Source organism: Esox lucius, chromosome 13, assembly GCF_011004845.1.
Source record: "Esox lucius isolate fEsoLuc1 chromosome 13, fEsoLuc1.pri, whole genome shotgun sequence".
Lineage (NCBI taxonomy): Eukaryota > Metazoa > Chordata > Actinopteri > Esociformes > Esocidae > Esox > Esox lucius.
The window spans coordinates 17863207-17889782 of record NC_047581.1 but is presented as its reverse complement, the minus strand read 5'-3'; the positions used below and the strand labels follow the sequence as shown (position 1 = coordinate 17889782).

At 38.9% G+C, this 26576-nt stretch overlaps 1 protein-coding gene across 6 annotated transcripts; it reads right to left on the bottom strand.

Moving 5' to 3' along the window:
• Nucleotides 1-3563: 3563 nt before the first annotated feature.
• Nucleotides 3564-23725, bottom strand: adrb3a (adrenoceptor beta 3a). Of its 6 annotated transcripts, none has more exons than XR_828295.5 (3): nucleotides 21745-23724; nucleotides 8649-8827; nucleotides 3564-4120 (listed from the first exon to the last, which is right to left on the bottom strand). XR_828295.5 is itself a non-coding variant. In XM_010876400.5 (3 exons), exons 2-3 carry the CDS (start codon nucleotides 23082-23084, stop codon nucleotides 4758-4760), a joined length of 1407 nt encoding a protein of 468 aa, XP_010874702.2. In that variant the 5' UTR covers nucleotides 23085-23452; nucleotides 23543-23725; the 3' UTR covers nucleotides 4127-4757. The 6 variants fall into 6 exon arrangements, 3 of the variants coding, with proteins under 3 accessions (XP_010874705.1, XP_010874702.2, XP_019908513.2); XR_002197718.3 differs by lacking the exons at nucleotides 3564-4120; nucleotides 8649-8827 and adding exons at nucleotides 4127-4422; nucleotides 4576-4824 and having other exon boundaries at nucleotides 21745-23725; XM_010876400.5 differs by lacking the exons at nucleotides 3564-4120; nucleotides 8649-8827 and adding an exon at nucleotides 4127-4824 and having other exon boundaries at nucleotides 21745-23452; nucleotides 23543-23725.
• Between the last annotated feature and the right edge of the window lie 2851 nt (nucleotides 23726-26576).

The following is a 26576-nucleotide window of genomic DNA, read 5'->3' as shown; positions in this document are numbered from 1 at the left end:
GCTTAAAAATTGTGTTTATCATAATACATTTAATTGTGAGATGATCTTGCACAAATGTTTTCCAAGGGTTTTCCAGCAACAGACTTTTTTATATAATGTTAAGTACCAATGCTTCACCATGAGGGGGCGTATTACACTCATACTGGCAGTGTAAATCATGTCAGTGTTAATGCAGTGGACCCAGGCTAAAACACAATCAAAAACGTATTCATGATTATTAAATACGACGCTAGTGTTACCATAGAATAGAATGGAAGGCATCTAGGGGATGTAAACTGACCACCTTCCTAAAAGCAGACTTTGTCTGTTTTACGACAAATACAAGAACAAATGTAAAGCTGCCCCCAGACCCTACACACTGGTGAATATCGTGAAAGTCTGTCAAGTGTAAGCAACATAGAAAACCTCCACTTAGCCTAATAGTAAACAACTGGACCTATTATGTCACTTAAACCTATTGAAAATCTTAGACGGGTGTGTTTAAATGACCTACTACTAACATATATTACAGCTACTTGTTTTGTTTGAGAAAAAGAGGCAAGTTTATAAAGGTGTTGGTGTGTGTCTCCAAGCTGTCTGCATTCTGGAAGCTGAGCTCAGATATGGAGATTGTGGGCCTGGGTTGTTTTATCTTCCTCGCTCCATACATGGCCTACTGATATGCATCACCTAAACCCACCCACACAAACATGTACACACACTTACTGGGGCAGAAACATACATTAAGTGCTTGGCATATAGTGGAGAGTTCTCTGCTAGTGTCGCATTCCCTTAGAAATTCTAGCAGGGGTGATGCATATGCTAGAAAATAAAATGTCATTTTGGTTGAGTCAAGTGACCAAAATGCTTTCCCTCTGTATGTTTCTTTGTTTTGGGATGACAACACAAGGCAGCCCAGTCCTAAGAAACACCCGGTATGCCACGACCAGAAGTTTGTCTCCATGTTTTGACTTAATGACAGATACTGATCTGGTAGGAATTCAAACATGAATTCAAAAATGAAGGTTTTTTCATGACAGGGCGGCCAATCAACTTCTCCTATGAAACCTTGGGTAGCGCCCTTCATAGCACTTGCTGGCTTTGGCCCCCTGCCCGTTGGCATTGTAGTGGAACGATGTCAGAGTGAAGCATTTACAACAGAAAATAGATGCAATGTGGAATGTTGATAAGTAGTAGGCCCTTTCGTTCAAATCAACTATTAGTAATCACAGTATTCCAATATCCATAAATATATTCAGGGAAAACGTTTGGGTTCAGGGAAATGTTGTGTTCTCACCCATGTATTGGTACATATTATGTAGTATTTATTTATGATATACATATTATATTGGTGCTGTGTTCCTTTGTGTTGGTTATTTCCCTGCATGCTCTGCGGCTGTTAATTTGGCTACTGTTTATGTTTATTATGACATTGGGAAATGCCAGTGAGCTGTATTTTGGCCAGCCTGTTATTTATGTCCGGTAGTACCCTAGGGATTTGGTTAGGGGGATTACGTGTACCAACCCTAGGAGTCTGAATCATTCCAATTGGTGTGGTCTGCTGTGGGTTTTTATGTGTTCTGCGCCTGTCCTGAATTCTTTTTTGGATTTTGTTTATGCCGGATTGTGTAAGCAGAGACGGCCAAGAAGATCGAATGTCTCTGACTGACCAACTGACCGATCGACCAACAGCTTGACCCCTGGTTAAATAGCGTAGTGGTTAGAGACGTGGACCTGCAAGCAATAGATCCTGCGTTCAAATCTCATCACAGTCTAAATATATAATGCGTTTGGATTTGTTCCGGATGGACAAACTTTGCTGGATACAACCTTCAGTAGCTATGTTATAGTAAGCCTAAAATAAAACTGTTTACGGTTATATTGTGACTATTGCTGGTGGATTTTTGAAGTACGCATCCGTGCATGTTTTTGGGTCAGGATAGACAAAAACCTTGCTGGTCACAACCTTCAGTAGCCACGTTATAGTAAGCCTAAAATAATGGTTCAATTGCGATTATTTCTGGTGAATTTTCGAAGTACACGTGTATGCTTTCTGGGGTAATATAGGCTAGATCCAAACCCCTTGGGCATTAAAAGAGTAGGGGTTTCCACGATTCTCTCCTCTTTTCACTTGACGAAAAATCAGTTACTGTCACCTGAATTGATAGTTATTGTATCATGTCATTCACAAATGAAAGAAAAACCAACATTTTTGTGCCATGAAATTCAATAGCTTTGGCAGTGTAAAGTTCAACTTCAGTCTCGTTAACAGTTGCTCAATTCGTGTGACAATTCCAAGTAGTAAGTTAGTAGATACTAGTAAGTCTATTACTGGCTAATAAGATGTTAAACGGCCAGTGGTAAAAGCCATACAGTTCAGAGATGCTGTTTGTGGTGGAGGTCAACTTAATAAGAAACGTTAATCAGTTTAACACAATGCTTATGGTGTCTAGCAAAATATTCAAACTTGTCGTGGTGTTAATGTATGACAAAATGATCTAATGTCAAGATACTAGAACAACACAGGGCAAACCAATCCTGCTGTTGTGTAGTGGTTAAGGACACTGGCTCCAATGTGGGAGACCTGGGTTTGAGTACAGTGAGGGAAGCTGTATTTATCACTCCTAACTGCGGCCTGGCTAAACTAGGCTTGCCTGGTTCCTTTTCTGGTTTATAAAGATTGAAGTGTATGACACAGTAAAGAGCATAATTGTTCATGTGAAAATACACTATATTTCCTATCGTTCAGTAAAACGAACACGTCTTTTTACTAATTACATACATGTCTCATTAGCACCCAGAGCTGCCATAACCTCTCCCAGCGATCAATAAATAGGACAAATCTTTGTTCAGAAGCACAGTTAAATGTAATTAATTACCCATGTAATTAAGGGAACAGACTTTCTTTTCGGTCAGGCCATTTACTTGATAGCTCAGATATGTCTGGAAGTAAACATTTCTTATGTACAGGTTATCTCTCCCAACAAATGGTGTGAATCCGAATCCCTAGTTAACTGGTTATTGTTCTAACTATCAACTTAGTTGTATTTTCTATCAATCTACCATATCATTGTCTTTTACTGTATAGTATATGGTGTAAATTGTGATCAATATTCCATTGTTGATGTCTATGTCATTATGTTGTGAGCTAAACCCATGCTTGCCAATGCCAGTATTATTTATTGCTGCCCTGTAGGTTAACAGAGCAATAGATTACTAGCTATATGTTTTACTTTTTTGAGCTATACTTAATTGCTTGAAGGGAGAATATACTCTACATGTCTGTTGATATATACTGTACATTCTGGCACCATTTGGCACTGCCCCCACTCTAATAACAACTGGGGGACATTCTCCTCTTGAGAACTCTTGAGGGTTAGTTTCATTGGGCATTTAAAATTCTTGTTTACCAAGCTCCTGACTTATTTCATAGTGGTTATACCTAACCTCATTGCAGTGACAGATTTGTGATCTTTGACTCTTTGTATTCTAATTGCTTGGTTGTAGTACATTTTGGAACAACATTCCTTGTATTTGAGACTACTCTTGGATCCCTCCAAATCAATCAGTAATTACATCCAATGAACCAATCAATACCATTTATTATAAAAAGCCCTTTTTACATCAGTAGTTGTCACAAAGTGCTTATACAGATACCAAGCCTGAAAATCTAAAAAGTATGCAATAGGATGATGAAAAAACTCCAGAGACAGGCCACGAACAAACCTACAGAGGAGCCAGGCTGTTAGATTATGAGTACATAACCTTTTAATGCCACATCGTTCATCAACTGATTTAAACATTCAGATGACCGGCAGGTCCAAAAAAATCCAAACATGGATTAATGGGCTGTGCCCAGCTACGTCAGGAGTCTTGAGGCAGAATTTAGATCAGCAACATGACCAGGTGGATTTTGGAGACTGACAACCAGGTGGGATGTAGGTGGTGACAGTAGGAGTGGTGGGGAAGAATCTATATCAGAAACATGATCCGGTGGACTTAGGACAGGGACAGCTAGTAGTCTTCAGGGCAGGTAGTCCTAAGCCATGGTCCTACAGTTCTGGTCCAGGTAGTCCTGAGGCATGGTCCTACAGTTCTGGTCCAGGTAGTCCTGAGGCATGGTTCAAGGACTCAGGTCCCCCTAAGACACAACAGGACACCATACAATTTAAACTGAACATACCCTAAGATCAAACAGGATTTCAGATGGGACAATATCAACTGAACCTGATGTTACTGACTGGCCCTAGAAAGCAAGCACATAGAGGGTATATAATGGGGATTGACACATCGGGGTCAGCAGACACTTACCTCCATACAAACATAATTTTTCACATTTTACCCAGCATAGCCCCAGACCATTAAAAGGGATACCAAAAGACTGCAAACTACCCTGAGACAAGGCAGACTGTAGCCTACAGAGTTCCATCCCTCCCTGGTGCCCTGGACAGAAAGATGTTGTCAGTGACTCAAGCCACATTCATTGAGTTGAAAAAAAAATAAAAACTTTCTTAGAGGTGGGGTGCAAGAAGTCAGAGTTTGTTTGTTTTTTCATGCAGATTTGACATTGCTTCCACTGTTCCTCACAAGATTTACCTGGGATTGGGTCATGCTTCTGCTGCCCTTGCTTGTCAAATTTTGTGTCATTTCTGTCACCAGTTGGGCCCAGGTGTGTGGCTTCACAGTAAATGTTCCACCGCCAATTTGACTTTGCCTCTGTCTGAGTCAGGCGTTATAGGCGAGGTAGATAGGAAGTGGTTCAGCATTTTGCAGTGGTCTTAGCAAGACAAGGCAAGTCCATCCCAATACCACCAGAATGTTGTCTTGTTGTAAGGGTCTGGAGGCCTTTTGGATGAGAAATTGCATCAAATACCTCACAGGCAGCAACACAATAATTTGCATGTGGACTCGTAATTTCTCACCCTTTTGCAAAGTAGTCTGGTTTCAGTGGCCTTATATGTATTCACATTTCATGAATGAGCCCCAGGGTTTCCTGGGTGTTTGCTCACTGTACTTAGCTAAGAGTAGGTGTACTGAAAGCAGGGATGGAAATTCACAGCAGCATTGGCGGCCATGACTATCAATGCCCCCGTGTGTGGCCATAATGCCCTCCCAATTCTTTTTATAATTGACAAAATTCTCCCGAACGCTAGTTGCACAAATGCAGGGCACTATTCACTGTTAGTGTTTCATTCCATTTTTGTAACAAAATGTATTTTTAAATCAAATATGAGTACAATATCAAAGCTTTTTTCAAAGTACAGTTTTTCTGTAGTTTAGATTCATAGCTTTACTCCAAATCCTGTTTTTTTTATCTACCAACAACAGTGGCTGGTAGACCAAAAGGATAATTTAAGGACACAAACAAAGGGTCGGAGAAGAGGGACAAAGTAGAGGTGAGATTTTATTTCTTAGTCATTAAGGCACACAAGCATTATTTAATCCCTTTTCTACAGCAATTGCTTAGGCTTTTCTTAACAGAAGAGGTTTTTTGTTTCGAAGCAATCTAATTGGTTTGATTGGCCTTAGTGCCCTGACTGATGGCCTCAGGGTCCTGGCAAATTCATCCCCCCCTTAAGACCACGTGGCCTTGCCCCATAATCCAAAAAATCTGGAGGAGGCATGTTTAGTATGAATGATTTTGACGGATAAGAGGCGAGTTAGCTACAGTGCCTACTGCTAGGGCAAACCAGGGGAAGCCCCTCCCTCCCAACCAAACAATTTTGTCTCAAACCACTCAAACTATTATTATGCCATATGTCCACCAAACAGATTTTTTGGCAGCGCTCAGTTAGGTTCTAAGTTTTAATGGCCCGTATGTGGAAGACCTGGAAGAAGTTTGTGCTATGGCCGGCTTTATCCTCTGCATGTTCTGAGACTAGTGCTTGTGAAAGGCATGGCTGAAGATATCGCCAAGCTTATTAGATAACTGGTTTGGTTTATTCGCTTGGCTGAAGTGAAGGGAGAAATGGGTCCTGTTTTGCCTTGTTGGTAAGCAAACACTGAACCAGTTTTAAGGAGCTAAAGAGGAGTATTTTACAGACCAGAGCACCTTGGATATCAGTCTTCTCCCATCCATTTTGGAGCCAGGCCCAGCCTACTCAACAGGTGCAGCACCTCTGGGTCCATCCCAATGGGTATCAATGTTTCTACAAAATTCAAGATACTCAAAGCTACTGCACAGCTATTCAGTCAATACCTCACAAAGACTTGTTAACAAGTATCAATCTAAAGGACCCATACATCCTTTAGATTGATATACTTGTTCACTCATTCTAATCATGAGGGGACATTGCCATGGTTATTACAGTTATTTTCTAAATAGGAAGGGTTATTTAGGCAGCTCATATAAAAGACACTGATAGAATTTGGCTAATAGGCGGAATACTCTGGAGGAAAAACAAATCCTCATGGTTCAAACAGAATATTGGAAATCATTAAAGTTCTTAACAATGAAGATTATGGTAGAGCAAGTACATTGCAAACAGTTTCCTGAGATTAGAGAAAGAAGGTGGCCTTAGTGGATAGAACTTACGGATTGTGCTCAACCAGTTCTCACCAACAGCTATGTGAGAAACGCACGCACAATCAAATAACCATTAAATGTGCCTGCAGACGGGCTGCAGTGGCAAAGGTCTCATAGACTTTCAATTGGAGTAGGGCGATGGGCGGCAAACCCCAAGCAGTTTTGCGAGCGGCACATTTTGGTGCTCAATCTCGTTGTGCACGCTATGCACGTGAAAGCTAAGCAAATTGTTATCAGGTGGGGTGTTATCAGGTGGGTGTTAGCCTATAGCCTATATTATGAATGTAAAAGGAGGAGAGTGGGTTTATAAGATCATAGTTTATACTAGTTTGACTGGCAAGCTTTGCACGTGCACAACTAGTGAAGTTGTTAATTGAATGTCAATCATCATGTGTAATTTAGTTTTTATATTATTATAGCCTAATAATTATAACACAAATAATATTGCACACAGATGAGAGTTGCAAACAATCTGCTTAACTAGACAATGACATTACCTATTTAAAATGAACACAGAAAAAATTACAATTTGCTTGGCTTTCATCATTATTTAATTTACAAAAACATATAACATCTGTAAGGCAAAATTCTAGAGGACATACAAAAACCTAACTTCGCAAGAGCATTGTTGTTACTGTGGTGACCAACGCAAACCCCGCCACTGTAGCTGTCATGTGTACACCCCCGTATGGGTGTACACACGCTAGGCAGATTTTTCTCGCGGTTCAGTTGTCGCTTACTGCGCCCGTGTGCAGTCACCTTTAAATTGTATATATACGGGAAGTCCGACAATAATATATTCATCCTATTTTTTCCTCTCATATATCCGTGTTGTCAATGAATGAGCGTTTGATGGGTTGACAAGATGAACGCTGTTCACTGGTCGACATGGGCGACGGGTGCTCAAATTTGAACGGTGCCCGCATCCACGGGATCGAGCACGCGAGGCTCACAAAACGGCTTGCTGTTTCCCGCCCATCACCCTACTCCAATTGAAAGTCTATGAGACATTCACCGCCACCGCGGTCCGTGTGCAGGCGGAGAATAAAATAAAAACAATAGAGTAGCTCTTCAGGTTGGACAACTGTTTCCATCCCTAGGAGTTAAAAACATATGGATATAAAATATGTTTTTCCAATCACACACAGATTCTGTAAGACAGGTCTCCTGCCCAGGTCTCCTTCCCCTGGAGTAACAGAGAGACTCCCACATCCAACTGTATTTTTACACAGGACTATGATCCCCCTTTCTCTTCATTCTCTGTCAGTCTGTTTTTCTATCATATTCACTCTGTTATATATATTCTCTGTTTCTCTATCAGTTCCCTTCTGTTCCTCCGTCGATTCCTCTTTGTTTCTCTCTCATTTGTCATTTATTTCGGTTCTATTTCTATAATTTGTACCAATTCGACGACTGATTCAAAATTCATAATGACTAAGTTCATATCAGTATTTGAGGCATATTTCTTTGGAGAATGTACAATACAGTAATTATTATTTGCATCATCATCAATATCTTAAAAAATCTACCTCTTTTTCTACTGGTATGGGATTCCAAAACATAAAAAATTCACTTTTGTAAAATAAAATGTTCATGGATCTGGTTATTTCCAGTGTTATGTAGGAAGGTCCATTGATAGAAGACTCTCATTTTTCAGGTGCAGTTTTTAAATAACGTGCAAATGAAAGGGTTGATGACGTCAAAACTGAGTAGAAAACATTTTGTTACACTATGAAAATTACTGGACAGAAAATACATTTAGATTGAGATTACTTTATTTAGTTACGTTTTTCCATTACATATAAAGTGGTAATAGAAATAAATAATTTAGCATTATATAATGTACAACATGTTTTCCGATTGCCCATTAGACCAATGCTTTTATTTCTGTAGTTATTGACCAGTGCTTTAAAGTCTGTATTTCATTACTGTTACACTTCTTAAGAGAGAGATTATGCTATGCTGTGAGCATGTTGGTGGTATCCAAGGCCAATGTAAACCAGTTCATGTTGAGAATTAAATGCTGAGAACTCTTATCATCAGGACAAAATTGGTGTTGCTCCCAAAAATCCAGTCTAGCCAACCCAAACAGCCCATTCCAGTTCTCCTTGTCAAGGGCTTGACAGAAGTCAATAATCCTTACCCATATTCATCAGGGCCAGTGTGTCAGCTATCTCCATTAGTTTTCCTTTTGAAGTCTCATTTCGTCCTTTTCAATCTCTGCTCAATCAGTTCTGGAAGTAACTGTTGTGTCAGTCTTTTGTTGTTTTCAATTTCTTGATTCTTTTCCAAATCAATCACCCATCATCCTGCAATTTGAAACTGAGTGAACATGGAGAAATTAGCATTTTGGCTTACTGTACTGTCCTTTCATACTTAACATTCTCTAAGACACTCCAAATACAGACTTGTTTGAGCCTATTTCAACTAGGAATTATAATGCAATTTATTTTAACAAGATCATTTATTTGGAAGAATGTTGTTGCACTATTAAATAGGAATAATCTATTACTTATAAGAGATTCAAAGCCAGCAGAAACTGGTTCTTTAAGGCAATGTTGAAATATTTACTGTGGCCCCCCAAACTACATTGTATATTTGATGGAATTTCAACATGAGTGAAACAAACTATTATAATAAAATGTGTTTAGTTATCACAGGCTAGCAGACGATGAAAACATTTGTGCATTGATGTATTAAGGGAATTCCATGTTTTGGAAACTGTTTAGTAGACAGTTGTTTTCATGCCCTTGCATTTTTTCTTTTTTATATTGTTATTTAATTGGGATTGTAATGGCTATATTAAATAAGATCTCACAAATGTGGCCTTCAGTGGGTCGGGACACAAACGCTGATTTAGACTTGTGGAAAATTTTAACTGTATGGCCAACAGGACCAGCTCCAGGGGAAGTGGAGACTTGTTTTCCATAAACCTCTGTGCCGCTAACCTCACCACTATGTTATTGCCACAGTACATTTAAGCAGAAGTGTCTGGGAATGAGATTACTCTGCTGTGCAGGGCCCATGCACAGACATTTTAGGGGGCAGGGGCTTAAGCAAAATGAGTGGCACCTACACAACCCACACACCGCCCCAATTACACACACCCCCTTTCTGTCCTTCCCACCACCCTGTTGCCACCACACCATTCTTAATCAAACTATGTTTATAGCGTGGGCCTTGTTCAAATGATCTTTTGACACATTATTCCTTGAAGAAAGCATGGATGTAACATGTTTTCATGTAAGTAATACGATACAGTCAGTGGGTGTTAATATGTTTAGACCAATCCATTCACATTAGATCAGTACTTTCTTCAAAAACTAAAGTTAGAAAGGATGCTATGCAATGGCAGTCAGAGAACATGCCTTTGAAGTACACCACACATACAGTATACACCTTCCTTATTGTGGCATATGGAGCTTTTCATGTTCTACAGATTGTTAATTTTCAGCATAAATTCACACAAACGTCACAAAGACCTTAGTCTTATTGTTAATTTTTATTCCAGGTACAGGAATAACAAAACATAAAACTGTCACAAGCACAAGCAATAATATAAAATATTTTAAATGAATAATAATAAAATAATAAACAGAAAATCATTGTATTTCAAAAACAGATTAAGCCAAAGTCTAGACCTACAATACAATGCCAACAGAGACTTTATTAATTTATAGTAATCTAGGTCCGGGTTCCCCACCTAAATCCTTTTTTAGATCACTATTTATTTAACTGACCCTTAATTGACCCATATTGGTCAATTAAGAATATTGTTTTCAAAAGTTTTCTTTTAAACAATTTTTATCTTCTCTTCAGTGCTACTAATGACATTTCAGGTTTGGTTAAAATAGATTGTAATGTTTTCATGATTAAAAAAAATATTTTCTGATGTTTTCTAATTATTTCAATGATAGTACAATAAAATACAAATATGTAGATGTTTTAAAATATTAAACATCGAATAAATGAAAAGTGTAAAATAATGAATTCACTTTTCGTATGTCCCCTAATATCAGATGAAAGTCACAGTAGAATGTAATTAAAAAAAGTTAACAAAAATAATACATTACTGGATCATTATTGGGCTGCTTGTGTTAGTTTAAAATTAAGTAAGTAATTAAGTAACCTCCTATGCATACCATTTGTGCGCCTTTTTTATGTAAACGCACTCAATATGGCACCTCTGTAAAATAATATATACACATGTACTGCACATGTGAACCTAAAATTTGCTAGCTTGCTGCTTATGTTGGATACACTCATGTACTGATACATTAAAATCTAAATCATTCTGTTACCTCTAAGTCATACTATTTCTGCAAACATAAATTCAACCTGTTTACTCTATTTATGAATTGTCTAGGGAAATCAGCCTTTTCCTTTCCCATTAATATGTTTAAAAAATGTTACATGCTTTTTATTTATGCAACTGAAGATAGCTGTAGCAATTTTTCTTAACCCTCCTCCTGGAAGCACCCCACTATGGTTTCCCAAAAATACCTGATGCAGCTCATCAAGGTCTTGATAATGAGCTGATTGTTTGAATCAGGTGTGACAGAGTAGGGAGAGATCTAAAACAGTTGCCGCGTTGAAACACAGAGCTGATTAAACAACACCTAGATGCTCTTACCAAGGCCCACGTTCAACAGAATCTAACAAGTGAAGAACATTAGCAATCTAAAAGAAAGTCTCAGAAGAATGGTGTACTTTCACTTTGTGTACAAATAACTTTTTTTCCAACCATGAGCTGCAGGGAATAATAAATGTGTCGTTGCGTCTATTTTAAGATGGGTTTGTGAACTGCTGAGACAATAGCTGAAGATGCATCTTTTTCAGTATTGGGAGGTAGGTATTCAAAACATGAATATGGCATTTTGCAACACCACAAAATGCATAGCAAAACTTATTTGGAAAAAAAAACCCCACTAAGTATGTGTTTTAGCAACTGGTAATAAACTTTTGCATCACAGTAAACACACCTCTCAGAATTCTGTATAAAATTTGAGAATCTATAAAACCGCCAGTTTTTTGAGAGATAAAGGAGTTGCACAACAGTGTGCGCAGCATTTGTACGATGGGATGCACTTGGTCTTGTAAAATGGCCTCACGTTCCTTGTCTGTTATTCAAGCATGCCGAGCAATCCTTGTACCCAAAGACTCCCACGAGATGTCTGCCCATACCATTATGGATTCCCACCATGTTTAACAGTTGGCAGTGGACATTGTGGGCTGAAGGCATCCTTTGCCTTTTTCCTATCTCAATCCTGTCCGAATGTAGGAAATAGTGTGAAACTTTTTTTCCATTGATCAGGGGTCCAGGTTTTGTGTTCCTTACATGTGTCTTACATGCACTGGTTCAGTTCTGTGGTAATTTTTGTGGATATGCTTCTGAGGCATTGAGCAACTATCTTGTTAAGTGTCCGTCTGTCCCAGTTGGTTAGCTTTGACTTGCGATTTGTGTTCCTTTTTGCCAATGCAATTCGTCCATATTCAGCATATTCTGTCATGATTATTGAGAGTGTTCCCCTTCGAAACATTTCATAATTTTGCAGTTTTTGTGACCGATGCGCCTGCAGTTCAGACACTGACTATTTGGCCTCTTGGAACTCTGTTAATTGCCTCTTGTTGCATTGGTACATAAACAAAAGGTTCTGTAATTCCACGACACTACAGGCCATGACCAGCTGTTACAATACTTGCTTAGCCATGGAAAGAATGCATCACACCTTACTAGCCATCCAAGTGAAACTCTTTTGAGTGCAGAGAATGAAACTAAGCTGGAAGCACCTAATGTTCTAGAAGAACTAATAGTTTCAATCCATCGCTGTGGATGAGAGTCTATTTTGGATGGAAATGATATGGACTGAGTAAAATGAAGTTTCTTCAGCATTTGAAAATATTGTAATACTCAGAGGAATATAATTTTGTGGCTATATCTGAAAAGACTGAGCATTGTTTTATACTGATTACAATACTACTGAGGTGTTTAATACATTACAAGTTGCATGTAATTGGATTACTAGTATTGCATACAACTTTAATATGGTTTGAAAGTTACTATTGGTGCTTTGCATATGTGTTTTGTTGCTGTATTCTTTTACGTTTCTGTGTGGAGTAGTACCATTTCTTATATACTATGTCTACATGGTATGGTAATCCCTTCCAGAAAAGAGGAAATTTTGTATCCTGTTGAGCACTGTGATTACACATCTATAGATGCAGCTGTGAAGTAGTGTGGGAGAGTGTGAGGAATGTGCTGTGCCTGGGATGAGAAGGTGGGGAAGTGAAATACTGAAACCTGCTCCTGCTTTTCTATTCTTACTATTTTTGCAAATGTTAATTCACCACAGCTGCATATCAAAACATATTTCCATGGCCTTTCCTCTTGGTGGATTCTTTCCAGAAAGGTTATTGTTGCCCAATATAGATGATTTGCGAAACATCTAGAAGCTGAAACAACAAGTTCAATGGGTGAATAGTTATGGTAATGTATTTTTCTAAACTGAGCTATTCAATTTTCTCTTAAAATAATCATGAGGGAACTGTGTCAGAGTTCACACTGCCACAATTTGGACTTAATTACTTGTTGTAACAGCCTGTTTTATCACAGAGGATTACCCAACTGAATACAGTATAGGTGCGGTAATTGGCTTATTAACTCAGGACCTCTCTAGATTTCATGGATATCATATGTATATAATATCAATTCTAGAAATCTTTCATTTGCTGTAAATGGGGAGGGGGATTTGATAGTCAAACCTGACACATTAGATTTGATTTGAGGGATGTGGTGTTTGGATGAATATTTCTTGAGTGGAATTTGGCTCTCACCAAGTGGTGAGAGCATGCCTCAGTCTCAGTTGCACATTAAAATACAGCAAGAGAATTTAGTCCAACATGAGATGCCACCCATCTCAAACACACTGTTTAAAGAATGCTTGCTATTTCCTCATAGAACATTATGTCATTCTTCTAAATCAGTGGTCTCCTTGGATTCATATTTGTAACGACTAGTGTAGGCCCACTTCATTCTGTTTTTCGGGTACACGTACACCCTAAACCAACACAGAAAAGCCGCTTTTGAATATATTTACAAAAAAGGTACCACTTTGTGCTTAATGCCTCAATTAAAGATAAAAATGAAATGGTGCTTCAGGGAATCAAACCAGCAATTCCATGGTTATTCTCATTTTGCACAATAAAACCATATTAGCTTTTTACTTAAAAGTTTTCTACAGTTATTTTTTTATGTATGTTGATCTAAACCATTTCTGAATACTAAATAAAAGCAAACCGTGCTCTAGAACTATATGTATAAGTTCTTATAATTTTTGTTGGTGGATAACTTAACTTTATGGTAGTTGAAAAGGTATTCGAGTTAAAATAAAATAATTAGCTGAAAACAAGTTCCTTATTGCCATTCCAAGATACTATTGTCACTCAAGAATATGTTCTTCTGTGACATGGTGTTATTTTAATATCATTACGGTGATATCACCTTTCACCTGACTCATTCTGAGCAGAATACTGCAGACCATTGATTATGAATGAGGAGGCAAGTTATTTACAGTAAAGCAGTGCAGTATTTGAAAATCGATTTGTGTCCTATTTGCTTTTCCTTTTAGATACATCTCCTATTCCAACACTAAATGTATATTCCAACACCAATGTATATTATAAATTGGCATAGGATAAAAGGAAAATGTAGGGAAAAAACCCCCAAACAACATAGTGTGTACATGACAGAAGGACAAAGCCACTGTGCATTTTGATATGGGCAGCCAGTTGCTTGTCTAGAGGTAGGTCAATTAAAATAAATAATGTATTGATGACCGTTAACTTGCACAACACTCCACAGTGCTACAGTATGTCTACAATCACTGCAACAAGGGCATTGCTATTGCCTCAAACCAGAGAAAAGGGTGTCTCCAACCCCACTTTCAGCAGTATCTGGTCTCCCATTCAGGGATTGACTAGGACTAAAGTTTCTTAGCTTTAAATGCAACATAACATAGGGATGCATGATGAACATAGGGTATGTTGCCAAAAGATGCTGCTTGACTCTTCCTGTTTGTATTTCCACACATACATTTGAGGTTTGTCTTAATGCTTAAGAATGCTTTTCCAGTAACAAAAAGGTTGGTGGTTTGGATCCCTAGTCAACACTGTAATCTGTCAGTCTGCTCTTGAGCAACCCAAAATGCTTTAAGGTCCTCCTTAATAATGGCACGTTGCTGTGCGTGACACATGTATATAGAATCTCTATAAAATTATGCAGACTTTGTAACGGGAAAATATGTAAGAAGAACGGGTGTGGATCAGATCTTGATAATGTAGGCTATCATAAATCTCATTCTGCTGTTCTTCACATTCTCACTTCTGTTGATTGTCTAAAAGCAATGTGCTCTCACCCAAAGTAGTTACAGTCAAAGGTTAGTCGGGTTGAGATGACCAAAGGAATCTACTTTTTAAAATGTAATGCTGTTTTCATATGAGACGAAATACCTCGATATTGTTAAAGCTTTGGAATGGATTTGTGTACTTTGGAAGAACTCTCCGGGGGTGACTCAGGGGATATGCAGAAAACACATTTCCATTTCACACCAACACTCTTGCATAACAATTCTGCTTTATACGTTTTGGTACAAAAAATGCAGTATATAGGTATTCAATGAATGTTATTTATATTATGTTTACTACTTCTGGCCATCACATGTAAGACTGACTGAAATGAATGACAAAATGATGGTGTTTAGCCTGGCAAATAAAAATGTGGAAGTGTTTTGATAGTTTTTTATTTACTAGCTATTTGCATGTGCTATGCTGCAATTCACTATGCCAAATATTTGGAAGTAAACATGAGTTTGGGGCAGTGCTTCAGAAAAACATTGATCATGATTTCAATTGGAAACAGGGATATTCAACCAGTGATGTGCATCGCCTATAGTTTCAATGCCTCTTGCCAACAACATCAAAACACACTTTCCAGACTCTAAGTTAGGAGCACTTTGAGTCAGGTGTCAGCCAGGCTCATGGTGTTTCACTATCCCGCCAAATCAAGTATTTATACTTCCAACAAGCCTTCGATCTCATCCGACATATCCCTGAGTCTTAGCCTAGCCACAGATCACTGATTTCTGCTATGTCCTAGCTCTGACACCCTGCTTGCTCAGGTGGGGAGCACATGGTTTATTATCCATGTTTGATGGACTGTCAAAGCCACAGCTTTGTCTACGAGACCCAGTGATCTCACTGACATTTTTCAACTCCCACTCAAAGTACTAATACTGTATACTGAGCTACAGCCTTCTTATTCAGGCTGAACTATAGGACCTGCTTTTTGCTGGACCGCGTAAGTGGAGCAGGCCAAGAAGAGCAAATGTCTCTTTTTCTGAGTGACTGACTGACTGACTGACTGAAAACCCATTGTTAAATAGCGTAGTGGTTAGAGATGCGGACAGTCACATAGGCGACCAGCGTTCGATACTTGCCACGGACCAAACAAATTGGGCATTAGGATTTGTTCAGGATATACTTAAGCTTCACTGGCTACATGCTTCAGTTGCTACATTATAATAAGCATAAAGTACAACTTTTGACGGTTATATTGCAATGGACGAACTGCACTAACAAGGAATATATTGCTCTCCATTTCGATTTACATGTCATGGTTCACATAGCGTAATGGTTGGCTATTCAACTGTCCTTGTTTTCTAAATCAACGAACAATCCATGGAGTGACTGGAGTCATTGTTTTCATTGTAGGCGCTGTATAGCTATTAGCTAGCCATCTACAGTGATCTCTTTATAATTTAATGCATTGAATGTAGTGTAGCGATCCTTTTATACCTGTTGTTGGTTTGGATGTTAACTAATGTAGGGAACTAGTTTCGAGGACAGTGGAGTATCGACTAATTGGTTTGATAAAGCCAAAAGTAAACAGACACCCATCTCTACACACGTATCATGTGCACCCACACCTGCTGTTTAAATAGCGTAGTGGGTAAAGACAATCTTTCAAATAGGGAACCACAGATCAAATCCAGCCAGGGCAACATTTATCCCTTTTAATCGTAGGCCTGCAGAACGAGGCTTGCCTGGTTCCTTTTCTTGTTTGTGGAGTACTTCTACATGTTTTCAAATGTGTCTTTCGTCACTGTTCAAGTGTAAAATTGTTCAGAGATGGCAGAATCTACAAGGAATTTGTGAGGGTACAAATGACTGTTTAGGTAAATACAACTGTAATAAGATGTCCCCGGCATATTTTTGTATTCATATTTTATTTGTATATTATTAGCTGCTAGGTCAGCTTGACCATTGCAATTATAGATAATTTCTCTCTTGCATTTTCTCTAATACCCACCCAGCCTCTCCCGGTGAGCGGAAGTCTTGTGGCCCAGTGATAAAGCTTTATCAGCAGCGGGGGGTGTTGGACAGGCTGCAGAGGGCCCCTGGTAGAGGCATAAACACCCCTCAACGTATTCTGTTGGAAAACTCCTCTGTAGCAGAGTTTACAATGTTCACCATGTACTGTCGGTCAGCATGAGACATTCACATTTCTGTAAACTTTTAATCAGGTCTAGTTTGGACTTACTATGCAATACTAACTGTATCTTTTAATTATGCCATAGTTTAAGTGATAACTTTTTGTCTATTAATTGCAGATATATTTTACCTGTGGTATTGACCATCTTCATGTCCAGGTTATTTTCAAGGGTACAGAAGTGGAGTATAACTTTACTGTTAATCTACACCCTGTAATTACTTTGATAATAATGGATCTGAACAATGAAACATATAATATAACATTTATCATTACAGTGTTGTAATATTCATGCATTAGCTAATCTTTCTGATTAGGTATTGAGTGCATTTTTATTATATTTTTCTGCCAAATCTATTTTAATCTATTTTAATCAGATACAGCTTAATGTCTTCCAAACATATCCAAATATGGTTTCTCACAAATATTCAACATGTATGCCCAATGAGCTCTGCAAAACCTATGAGCTAGATGATGTACTAGACATGCCTTCTGGATTTTATAAATTTTACCTCTTGCCGATGACATAGTATTGCTTCATTACTATTTATATTCATACCCAAACATATGAATTACTTATTTAACTTAGTATTGTGTATTCACATATCTGAAGGGACATAGCAGATATTAATAGCCCTACATTGGAAGGATTGGAAGTGATTTTTTATTTTACCTGAAAATGTATGTATGTATGTATGTATTCCAATTATTTTGTTGATTTCAATCTCTTGTTCCTTATGCTATTTGGTCCATCCTTATTATACGAACAAAACATATACCATTCAGAGGTTGCTTTGGTTATAATTTGCACCAATTTATTTTCATGAAGTGTTTTAATTCTGTTTTATACTGCAAGTTTTAGAATGTCTTGCATAACAACACAAAGCTAGACTTTCACAGCATTTTAGATGTCTAAACATGTAAAACATGGCATTAGTGAAGAAATAGAGACTTTCACTGTCCTATGTAAGATGGAAGTTCACAATTTTTACTTGACCCCCCATGCAAATTATGTTTTGATTGGTTACAGAAAAAATGGTTTTCCATTAAGTATGGCCCCTGCAAACAATGCATGATTAAATATATGGATGTTATGTCAACCATGTCCAAAACAATCCTCCAAACAAATGTATAGAAATTGAATCCAAATCTAATTCATAGTCTCTGCACTGCTAATTATAGAAATATATTTCCCTACTGTGCCATGAAATCAATCTTTGAAAGAAAAACAATATGCTAGCGTTTATTAATAGGACAGTCTATTTACTTTCCAAATTATTTAATGTAATTTATTAAAAATATTAAGAAATTATTTTAAGTGATCAACTAGCACAGAAACTGGTACAAAAGGGACACATGTAAAAAGGACCAAACTTCCCCTTTCAGAAAAGAGCAGTTGTAATTTTTCAGGTCAACTGTTAGGACTTACATGTAGATATAAAATCGTTATTTAGAGCTGCAGACTGCTAAAGATAGGAGGAATCATATACAGTGGGGAGAATAAGTATTTGATACACTGCCGAAATTGCAGGCTTTCCTACTTACAAAGCATGTAGAGGTATGTCATTTTTTTATCATAGGCACAGAGACGAAATCTAAAAAAAATCCAGAAAATCACATTGTATGATTTTTTTCTAATTAATTTGCATTTTATTGCATGACATAAGTATTTGATCACCTACCAACCAGTAAGAATTCCGGCTCTCACAGACATGTTAAGAAGCCCTCCTTTTCTCTACTCATTACATGTATTAACTGCACCTGTTTGAACTCCTTACCTGTATAAAAGACACCTGTCCACACACTCAATCAAACAGACTCCAACCTCTCCACAATGGCCAAGACCAGAGAGCTGTGTAAGGACATCAGGGATAAAATTGTAGACCTGCACAAGGCTGGGATGGGCTACAGGACAATAGGCAAGCAGCTTGGTGAGAAGGCAACAACTGTTGGCGCAATTATTCAAAAATGGAAGAAGTTCAAGATGATGGTCAATCTCCCTCGGTCTGGGGCTCCATGCAAGATCTCACCATGTGGGGCATCAATGATCATGAGGAAGGTGAGGGAGTTTGGCAATGACCATCTGGATGGTCCAGAGGAGGAATGGGAGAAGGTCATGTGGTCTGATGAGACAAAAATAGAGCTTTTTGGTCTAAACTCCACTAGCTGTGTTAGGAGGAAGAAGAAGGATGAGTACAACCCCAAGAACACCATCCCAACCGTGAAGCATGGAGGTGGAAACATCATTCTTTGGGGATGCTTTTCTGCAAAGGGGACAGGACGACTGCACCGCATTGAGGGGAGGATGGATGGGGCCATGTATCGGGATATCTTGGCCAACAACCTCCTGCCCTCAGTAAGAGCATTGAAGATGGGTCGTGGCTTGGTCTTCCAGCATGACAATGACCCGAAACACACAGCCAGGGCAACTAAGGAGTGGCTTCGTAAGAAGTATCTCAAGGTCCTGGAGTGGCCTAGCCAGTCTCCAGACCTGAACCCAATAGAAAATCCTTGGAGGGAGCTGAAAGTCCATATTGCCCAGCGACAGCCCCGAAACCTCAAGGATCTGGAGAAGGTCTGTATGGGGGAGTGGGCCAAAATCCATGCTGCAGTGTGTGCAAACCGGGTCAAGAACGACAGGAAACGTATGATCTCTGTAATTGCAAACAAAGGTTTCTGTACCAAATATTAAGTTCTGCTTTTCTATCAAATACTTATTTCATGCAATAAAATGCTAATTATTTATTTAAAAATCATACAATGTGATTTTCTGGATTTTTGTTTTGGATTCCGTCACTCACAGTTGAAGAGTACCTATGATAAAAATGACAGACATCTACATGCTTTGTAAGTGGGAAAAACTGAAAAATCGGCAGTGTATCAAATACTTGTTCTCCCCACTGTATAAAGAACACAGTGTCACGTTCATTATATGTAAGATCATTGATGTAACATTACTGTTTTAAAGGAGAATTTCACTTTTTTTCAACTTGATGTTAGATGGTTCCTTATCCTGTAAGATTTCAATGTGCCAATATAAATTACATCCCTTGGTTTAGTTTTCACAAAACAGACATAAAAAACTTTTGATAAATTGTGCCAATAAACATCAATAGAAGTAATATCAGGGTGAGGAACATGAAGTGAACATCTCCTTTATTTATGCTTTTGGCAATAAGGTAACTTTTACCAAAGCATTCATTTATTTTAGATTGAATTGAGCAGCTTACATGTACGTGACCCTCACACTATCAATTTGGGACTTTTTTTTTATCTCAATGGTGGTTCATTCAATTATTTACATGTTTCAAAACATTTCTAATGAACATGTTTTAACAACAGAAAATATGTATCTAAACTAAGGAATTTAAAAAATTCTAATTCATGGCTTTAAAAGTTTAGATTTTCCAGAGCCTTTGGGGTCTTTTATTGACCACAGCCAATTATATCTAATTCTAATTATAGTTATTTATGTGATCTTTATTTCAATCTAGGTTTCTCTTATTACATAATTAACAGTTATCTATACCACCATTTTTAAGGGGGACACAGTAATTCTGTACAAGTCCTCTGCACAAATATAGAAACCCCATATACCAAAGATTGTGTTTCCTATACAACAATTTCTGTCTGTGTACAAAACCAAAATGACTGTATTTTAGTAAATCAAAATATACTAAAGGAATAAAAGGTCTGCAAGTGCTATAAACACTAAGATGTAAGAACACAGATACACTCTGAATTTATATAAAGAGCTGTATTCGTGTGTATTTGAAAAAAAAGCAGTTTTTCTTTGTCTGTAAGGCAAACCTCAAAAATATGTATTTGTATCCAGCTTTCTGTGAGAACTAAATATGTCATCAGAGGGTGGAGAGAAATCTGTATTCATTGACTTATTGACTTATGGTTATAATTGGTTATAACTAAGCATGTCAAAATTAGATATACAGTACACTATATGTGTTGTTGCAGTCAAAACAGCTCGAACAGTTGTATGAATACTTGATAGAACTGTAATATAGTGTACTTATATTGCAGTGGAGTATTCAAGTTTCTTGATTTTTAAATGCCATGCAGAGAATACATAAGTATAACTGCACAATGAAATACTCGTAGGTTCTTACTAAACTATATCATCATAATCATAACAATAATAGTAATAATAATCTGTGGGTAATTGGTGGTTTTACCCAATTTCTTTGTGCAACATGAATTTTCAGTACTGTACCATTTTGTTTTAAGTAACTTAATGGATTTGCATATGTTTTTTCAAATCTTTTGTTTTATTAACAGAAGTACTAATTCTGGCTGTTTTGTCAATTAAAGAAGAAAAGCAAGCTAAATTGTTTCTTTTAATTGAATACTAATGATTTGCAATCCAAGTGAAGCAAAGTAATGGCAAATATCAAAATGTTTTAGTGTCATGTATAATAATATTTTAATGAAAAAGAACTTGATGTTTTGTTCTAGGATTGTTGCCTTTACCAATAGTTTCTTTCAACCCAAATCTAATAGTGCAAACTATGCTGTAAGCAAGAAATTAGTTAGTCATTGGGTCACAGTATTACAAAAACATTTAATACTGTTATTCTTTGGATTTTTTTTGTTGATGTATGTTGTTAGAAGGATTTCACAGAACGGAAAGACAACAAGCAGTGTGCAAATTTTAAAATGATAACAAGAGTAAACTTACAATTCATTTTCTGGTTCTGAGAAGTCACTGAACTGCGTGCTGCAGTTGGAGTGTTGGACTCCAGGAGAAGGCTCCTCACTCTTGTAGCTACTCTGACTGCTGGCCAGGCTCCCGTCCCCCTCAAGTGTGGCAGCAGCAGGGGGCTTCTGGAAAGAACCAGCTGCCCCAGCCTCAGCTGACCCCAAGAAGCAGGGGCATCGTGTTCTCAAGTCCTTGTAAAATATGTTTAATTGAGGGGTGGAAAACCAGGGGCAACCCAGCAGGTTCTTGAAAGCAGTGCGGAACTCAGGGCTCCTGCAGTAGATTATGGGGTTGAGACCAGAGTTGATGTAGCCCAGCCAGTTAAGAAGACGAAAGATATTATCCTGGAGCACATTCCTGTCAAACACATTGATGATGTTTGCCACAAAAAAGGGCAACCAGCAGAGCGTGAATGTGCCCATGATGATGCCCAAGGTCTTGAGGGCCTTGTGCTCCTTGACAACCGTTAGTCTTGAGGGCCTTCGCCTGGAGCTCCTCTTGCGAGCCGTGGCGGTGCTGCCGGACCCTCCGTAGGTGGACAACGTGGTGTCGTTACACTGTTGGTTCGGCTGCGGTGCTGGGCACTCGTTTTGAAAGCGAAGCCGGGTCTTGTCTATGAGTTGTACCTGCCGCGTGGCTATGAGGAAGACTTTGGCATAGACAAATATCATTATGAGCAAAGGGATGTAGAAGGACACTACAGAGGATATAATGGCAAAGGTCCTGTTGGTCACAAAGTCACAGCAGGCAGGTTCCTGGTAGCACTTCTTGGCCACTGGATCATCGTCTGCTCGCCAGGACTGGTTCATGATGGGCACAAAGGAGATCAAAGCAGACACAATCCAAACCACACACACTATTAGCCGAGCGCGCCACTTATTGAGCAGAACCTTGTGCCTGAGGGGCCTTGTGATTGCAATATAGCGATCCACTGCAATCACACAGAGGGTCTCGATGCTGGCAGTGACACAGAGCACATCCACGGAGGTCCAGAGCTCGCAGGAGGTGTCGCTCAGCTGCCAGTCCCCTGTCACCACGACGGTGGCCCCCAGAGGGACCACCAGGACCCCCATGATCAGGTCAGCACAGGCCAGGGACGTGATGAAAATGTTAGTCATGGTCTGCAGCTGGGATGTGCGAGCTATAGCTATGATGACCAGCAGGTTGCCCACCACAATGATTATAATGATGATCACCAGCAGGAGCAGAATCCAGGGTCCCGCTGGTGGATGGTAGGGGTCTGTTTTATTGACGGTGGTGGTCATGTTGCTGTTGACTGCGTAGAGTACTCTGCTACTCAAGTTAACATCCATCTTCATAAGAAGAGACACACACAAAGTGTGTTAAGGGTAGAAAGTGACATTTTCTAGCATTTTTCTATGGCAAACATACAAGCATTCGGTGTCTGTCACACCTTGTCTCTCTTCTGCTCATTCGCAGGTTGAGCTCCCGCTGACAGGTTTCACGGGTCTGCTGTCACTCTGGATCATTTTCAGATCCTCCGGACACGGTCAGTGCTTTGTGTATGTCCCTCTCCTGTGTTTCCAAAGACCACAAAGGATTGTGAGATGTTCCTCTGATGTTGGTGACAACATGTTGTGTTCTCAGAGCATCCAAAATGTCCAAACTAAAACCAACACACTTAACGGTCCTTTTTTGCTTATTATATCTTGGTTTTATGCATCATCTGAGAGGGCAGTGGAAAAAAAGACAAATTCAAGAAGTAATGAACAACTTTTTAAAAAGATTCCTGCGAAAATCATCCAATCATACTCACTGTAGTATTTGGCTGGAGCCCTTTTTGCTGTGTTACATGAGAGCGATGCCATACTGCCAGAGAGCATGTAGCTCTGACTCAACTGCATGAACAGCAAGAGTGCACCAAGTGTTTGCCCCCTCCCTCTTTGGCTATATCTCCCTTACTATCTCTCTATACTGTGTACTCTCTCTCTCTCTCTCTCTCTCTCTCTCTCTCTCTCTCCTACTCAGTCTCACTCCCTTTCACTTTCTCTCTCTTTGTCTCTCTCTCTCCCTCTCTCTCTCCGTCACAGGGCTTTAACTCAGTGCAGGTTGCCCTCACCATGCACTGGCTTTAATCACACCCATGTTGAGGGAGGAGCTGTGAAGTGTGCCTCCCCATGGGTACTGAGACACTGCTTGTTGGAGAGCCCTCTACTCAAACGGTACACTCACTACCTCACACACTCAATACAATTACAGTTAAAACAAGTGCCTGGGGGAAAAAAAACATCCTTGGGTTAGTGAGTCAATGTTGATGTTTCATGTATGTTTGAGGTAATGTTCCATTATGGAATCTGATATCACCTTTCAATCTTGTTGGCACGTTGCCAGAGTATGAATAATGTTACTTTAGATTAACCTATGACCCATGACATGGCCACATGACATGGTCACTTGAGAGACTTCTGGCCTAGCATGTGGGGAATCTTTGAATCTTTGTTCTATATACTTTTACAAAGACACGCTCACATTTGTCACACTTCAGTCCTTCCTCATCTTCTGTGAAATGTATACCACTTCTATCAATTTTAATACTTCAGAAAACTGTGGAGGTTTCTTGAATGGGTATGTGCTTAAGTTGTTTGATTACATGTTTTAACACAATTTGTGGTCAGAATTGTAGACAAGTCAAGAATCCACTAGCTGAAAAATAAACCAGTGCCCTCCCCCTGACTTTGTACAACAGGAAAGATATAATAGATTTGTTTCTCAACATGACTCATGCCAGCTAGTACATGGAGGAAGAACAATCAAACAAATGCCAGGCATGTCATCCCCCTCAGATAAATACCGAAAGCGGTGTTATCGGAAGTTATCGTCATGGTTCTTTCTATTACCAGCTCTCTAATAACAGTTTCTGAATGCTTTTACTAGGAACATGTCACACTGGTAATTTCAGTTGCTCTGATTTTATGGTGATAAGGGCAGAACTGAAATTTGATTTTTTTTTTACTCCATAACAATCTTTACATAATAAGTTGTTTCTAGGAAAAAACGACCAGCATCTGACTTTTTTATTTCTGATTAAATAAAATATTTGGATTGAGATTTTATTTGGAAATCATGATTAATGTAAATATCAGATGTTCAGAGGCATACAAACTGTACATGAGGGTCCCTTTTGTTGTAATGATAATTATGGCAAACATCTGATATTTACATTAATCATGATTTCCATGGATCACATTTATCGTCGATGCACCTTAGACTGGATCAATCCATTGCTTATGCATTAACTGCTTAACTGGCTGGAGGAACAATTGATGGGTTCAGTAGAATAATTATCAACTCACAGATCAGATTACTAGAAAATTCTTTAGTGACACATGCGTTTAGTATATTTCCTGACTTTTCCAGCTAGACTGGTGTTCTAGTTTGGAGCTCTGGCTGTCCGCATCCATACTTATTTGTTACCTGGGAATTATATGGTCTCTATGACGTTAATGTTCAGTTAGACAGAAACAAATCTGTAACTTTTTCTATGTTTAGGTGAATTGTATTTAAAGCCTGTACTTCCCTCTTTCATCATGATGCATTAGCCCTAACTCTTTATGTTCACTCCCTCTTCTCTTGTATCCTCTGATGTAATTCTTTGTCCAAAGTTCTCTGGTGCAATATGGCTCTGACAGGAAACAGGGCAGAGGGGGAAGGGGAAAAGGAGACGGAGCACTGAGCTTAACTGTGGTGGTGGCAGAAAGGCCAGTTTCAAAGCCATCAGGGGAGAGACTCGGTGCCAGTGAGATGACAGCTTGACAGCCGCTCATTTGTCTTTGCGTGAGAAGGTGCCACGGATGAATCCGGAGCTGGTGCTTGTCCAGTGACTGGCACAGTCTGAGGTGTCGATGGAGGAATGGGCCTGAAGGGGACACAGCTTTCTCACCCTTACACCCTACAAGCTGTAGACTACATGGCCCTATCATGGCTGTTATATATTTCACAGAATATATGACAGCCATTTATAGGCTACAGACTTGTCTCATGTAGCCTACGCCAAAGATAAATAACCTTTGATGGGTAAAGGCACATGGTCTTCTAAATGTATCAGTTTATCTGATATATTGGGGGAATCCCTTTGTAATGAATTTTCAAATCTGCCTTATTCTCTACAAAGGCACACTGCAACTTTATAGAGGTTTAAGGGAAACAAATCTATTCTTCATAGGTGCTCAATGCAGTATGTCAGCTAATAAATTATAGGAGCCATCACAGAGCGTTAGAGGGCTTGTTAATCATTTGCTCTGCCCATGACATAAGGTTTCCTTCAGTATTATGGCAACATTTACCATGATGTGATGCGATTAGCTAGGGCTCTTACAGAACTGCTGCTGTCTCTGTTCTTAGATGACGTCCTAAATTGTTCATGGCAATGGATTAAAAACCTTGGATTGTATTAGAAACCAAAGAAAAAAGATGCATGTTTTATTGAATGACTGAAATTGTTTTAGGCTTCCATTTAAAGGGATGTGCTTGATATGAGCTTGAGTTTGTCTGTGGTGTAGCCGGATTCATGCTGCATTCACTTTTGTGCGGGAACACAATATCTGTCCAGAAGCTTCTGTGCATGTGCGGTTCACACTCCTCGCATGTTTTCTCTGTACACCCTTTCTGGACCCAGGGGCAATGACCAGACTACACGTTATACAAGAAACCTGTCTGTTTTGCCTTGTAACAGAAGTCTAGGTTTTGCAAACATAATACAAACATGAAAGTCAATTAAAGTAGCATATAAAACGTGCATGATGCAGTGTCTACTACATGGCAATTTGGTTTCATTGTCCTTGGCAGACTGG

What these genes read in the sequence shown, in the direction of transcription:
- adrb3a (XM_020052954.3), bottom strand. Translation starts at nt 23,084, where the DNA reads ATGAAGATGGATGTTAACTTGAGTAGCAGAGTACTCTACGCAGTCAAC. An exon ending in TCAGAACCAGAAAATGAATT is followed by an intron (nt 4,825 to 21,744) that starts GTAAGTTTACTC and finishes CTCATCCAAAAG; the next exon opens with GCCTCCAGACCCTTACAACA.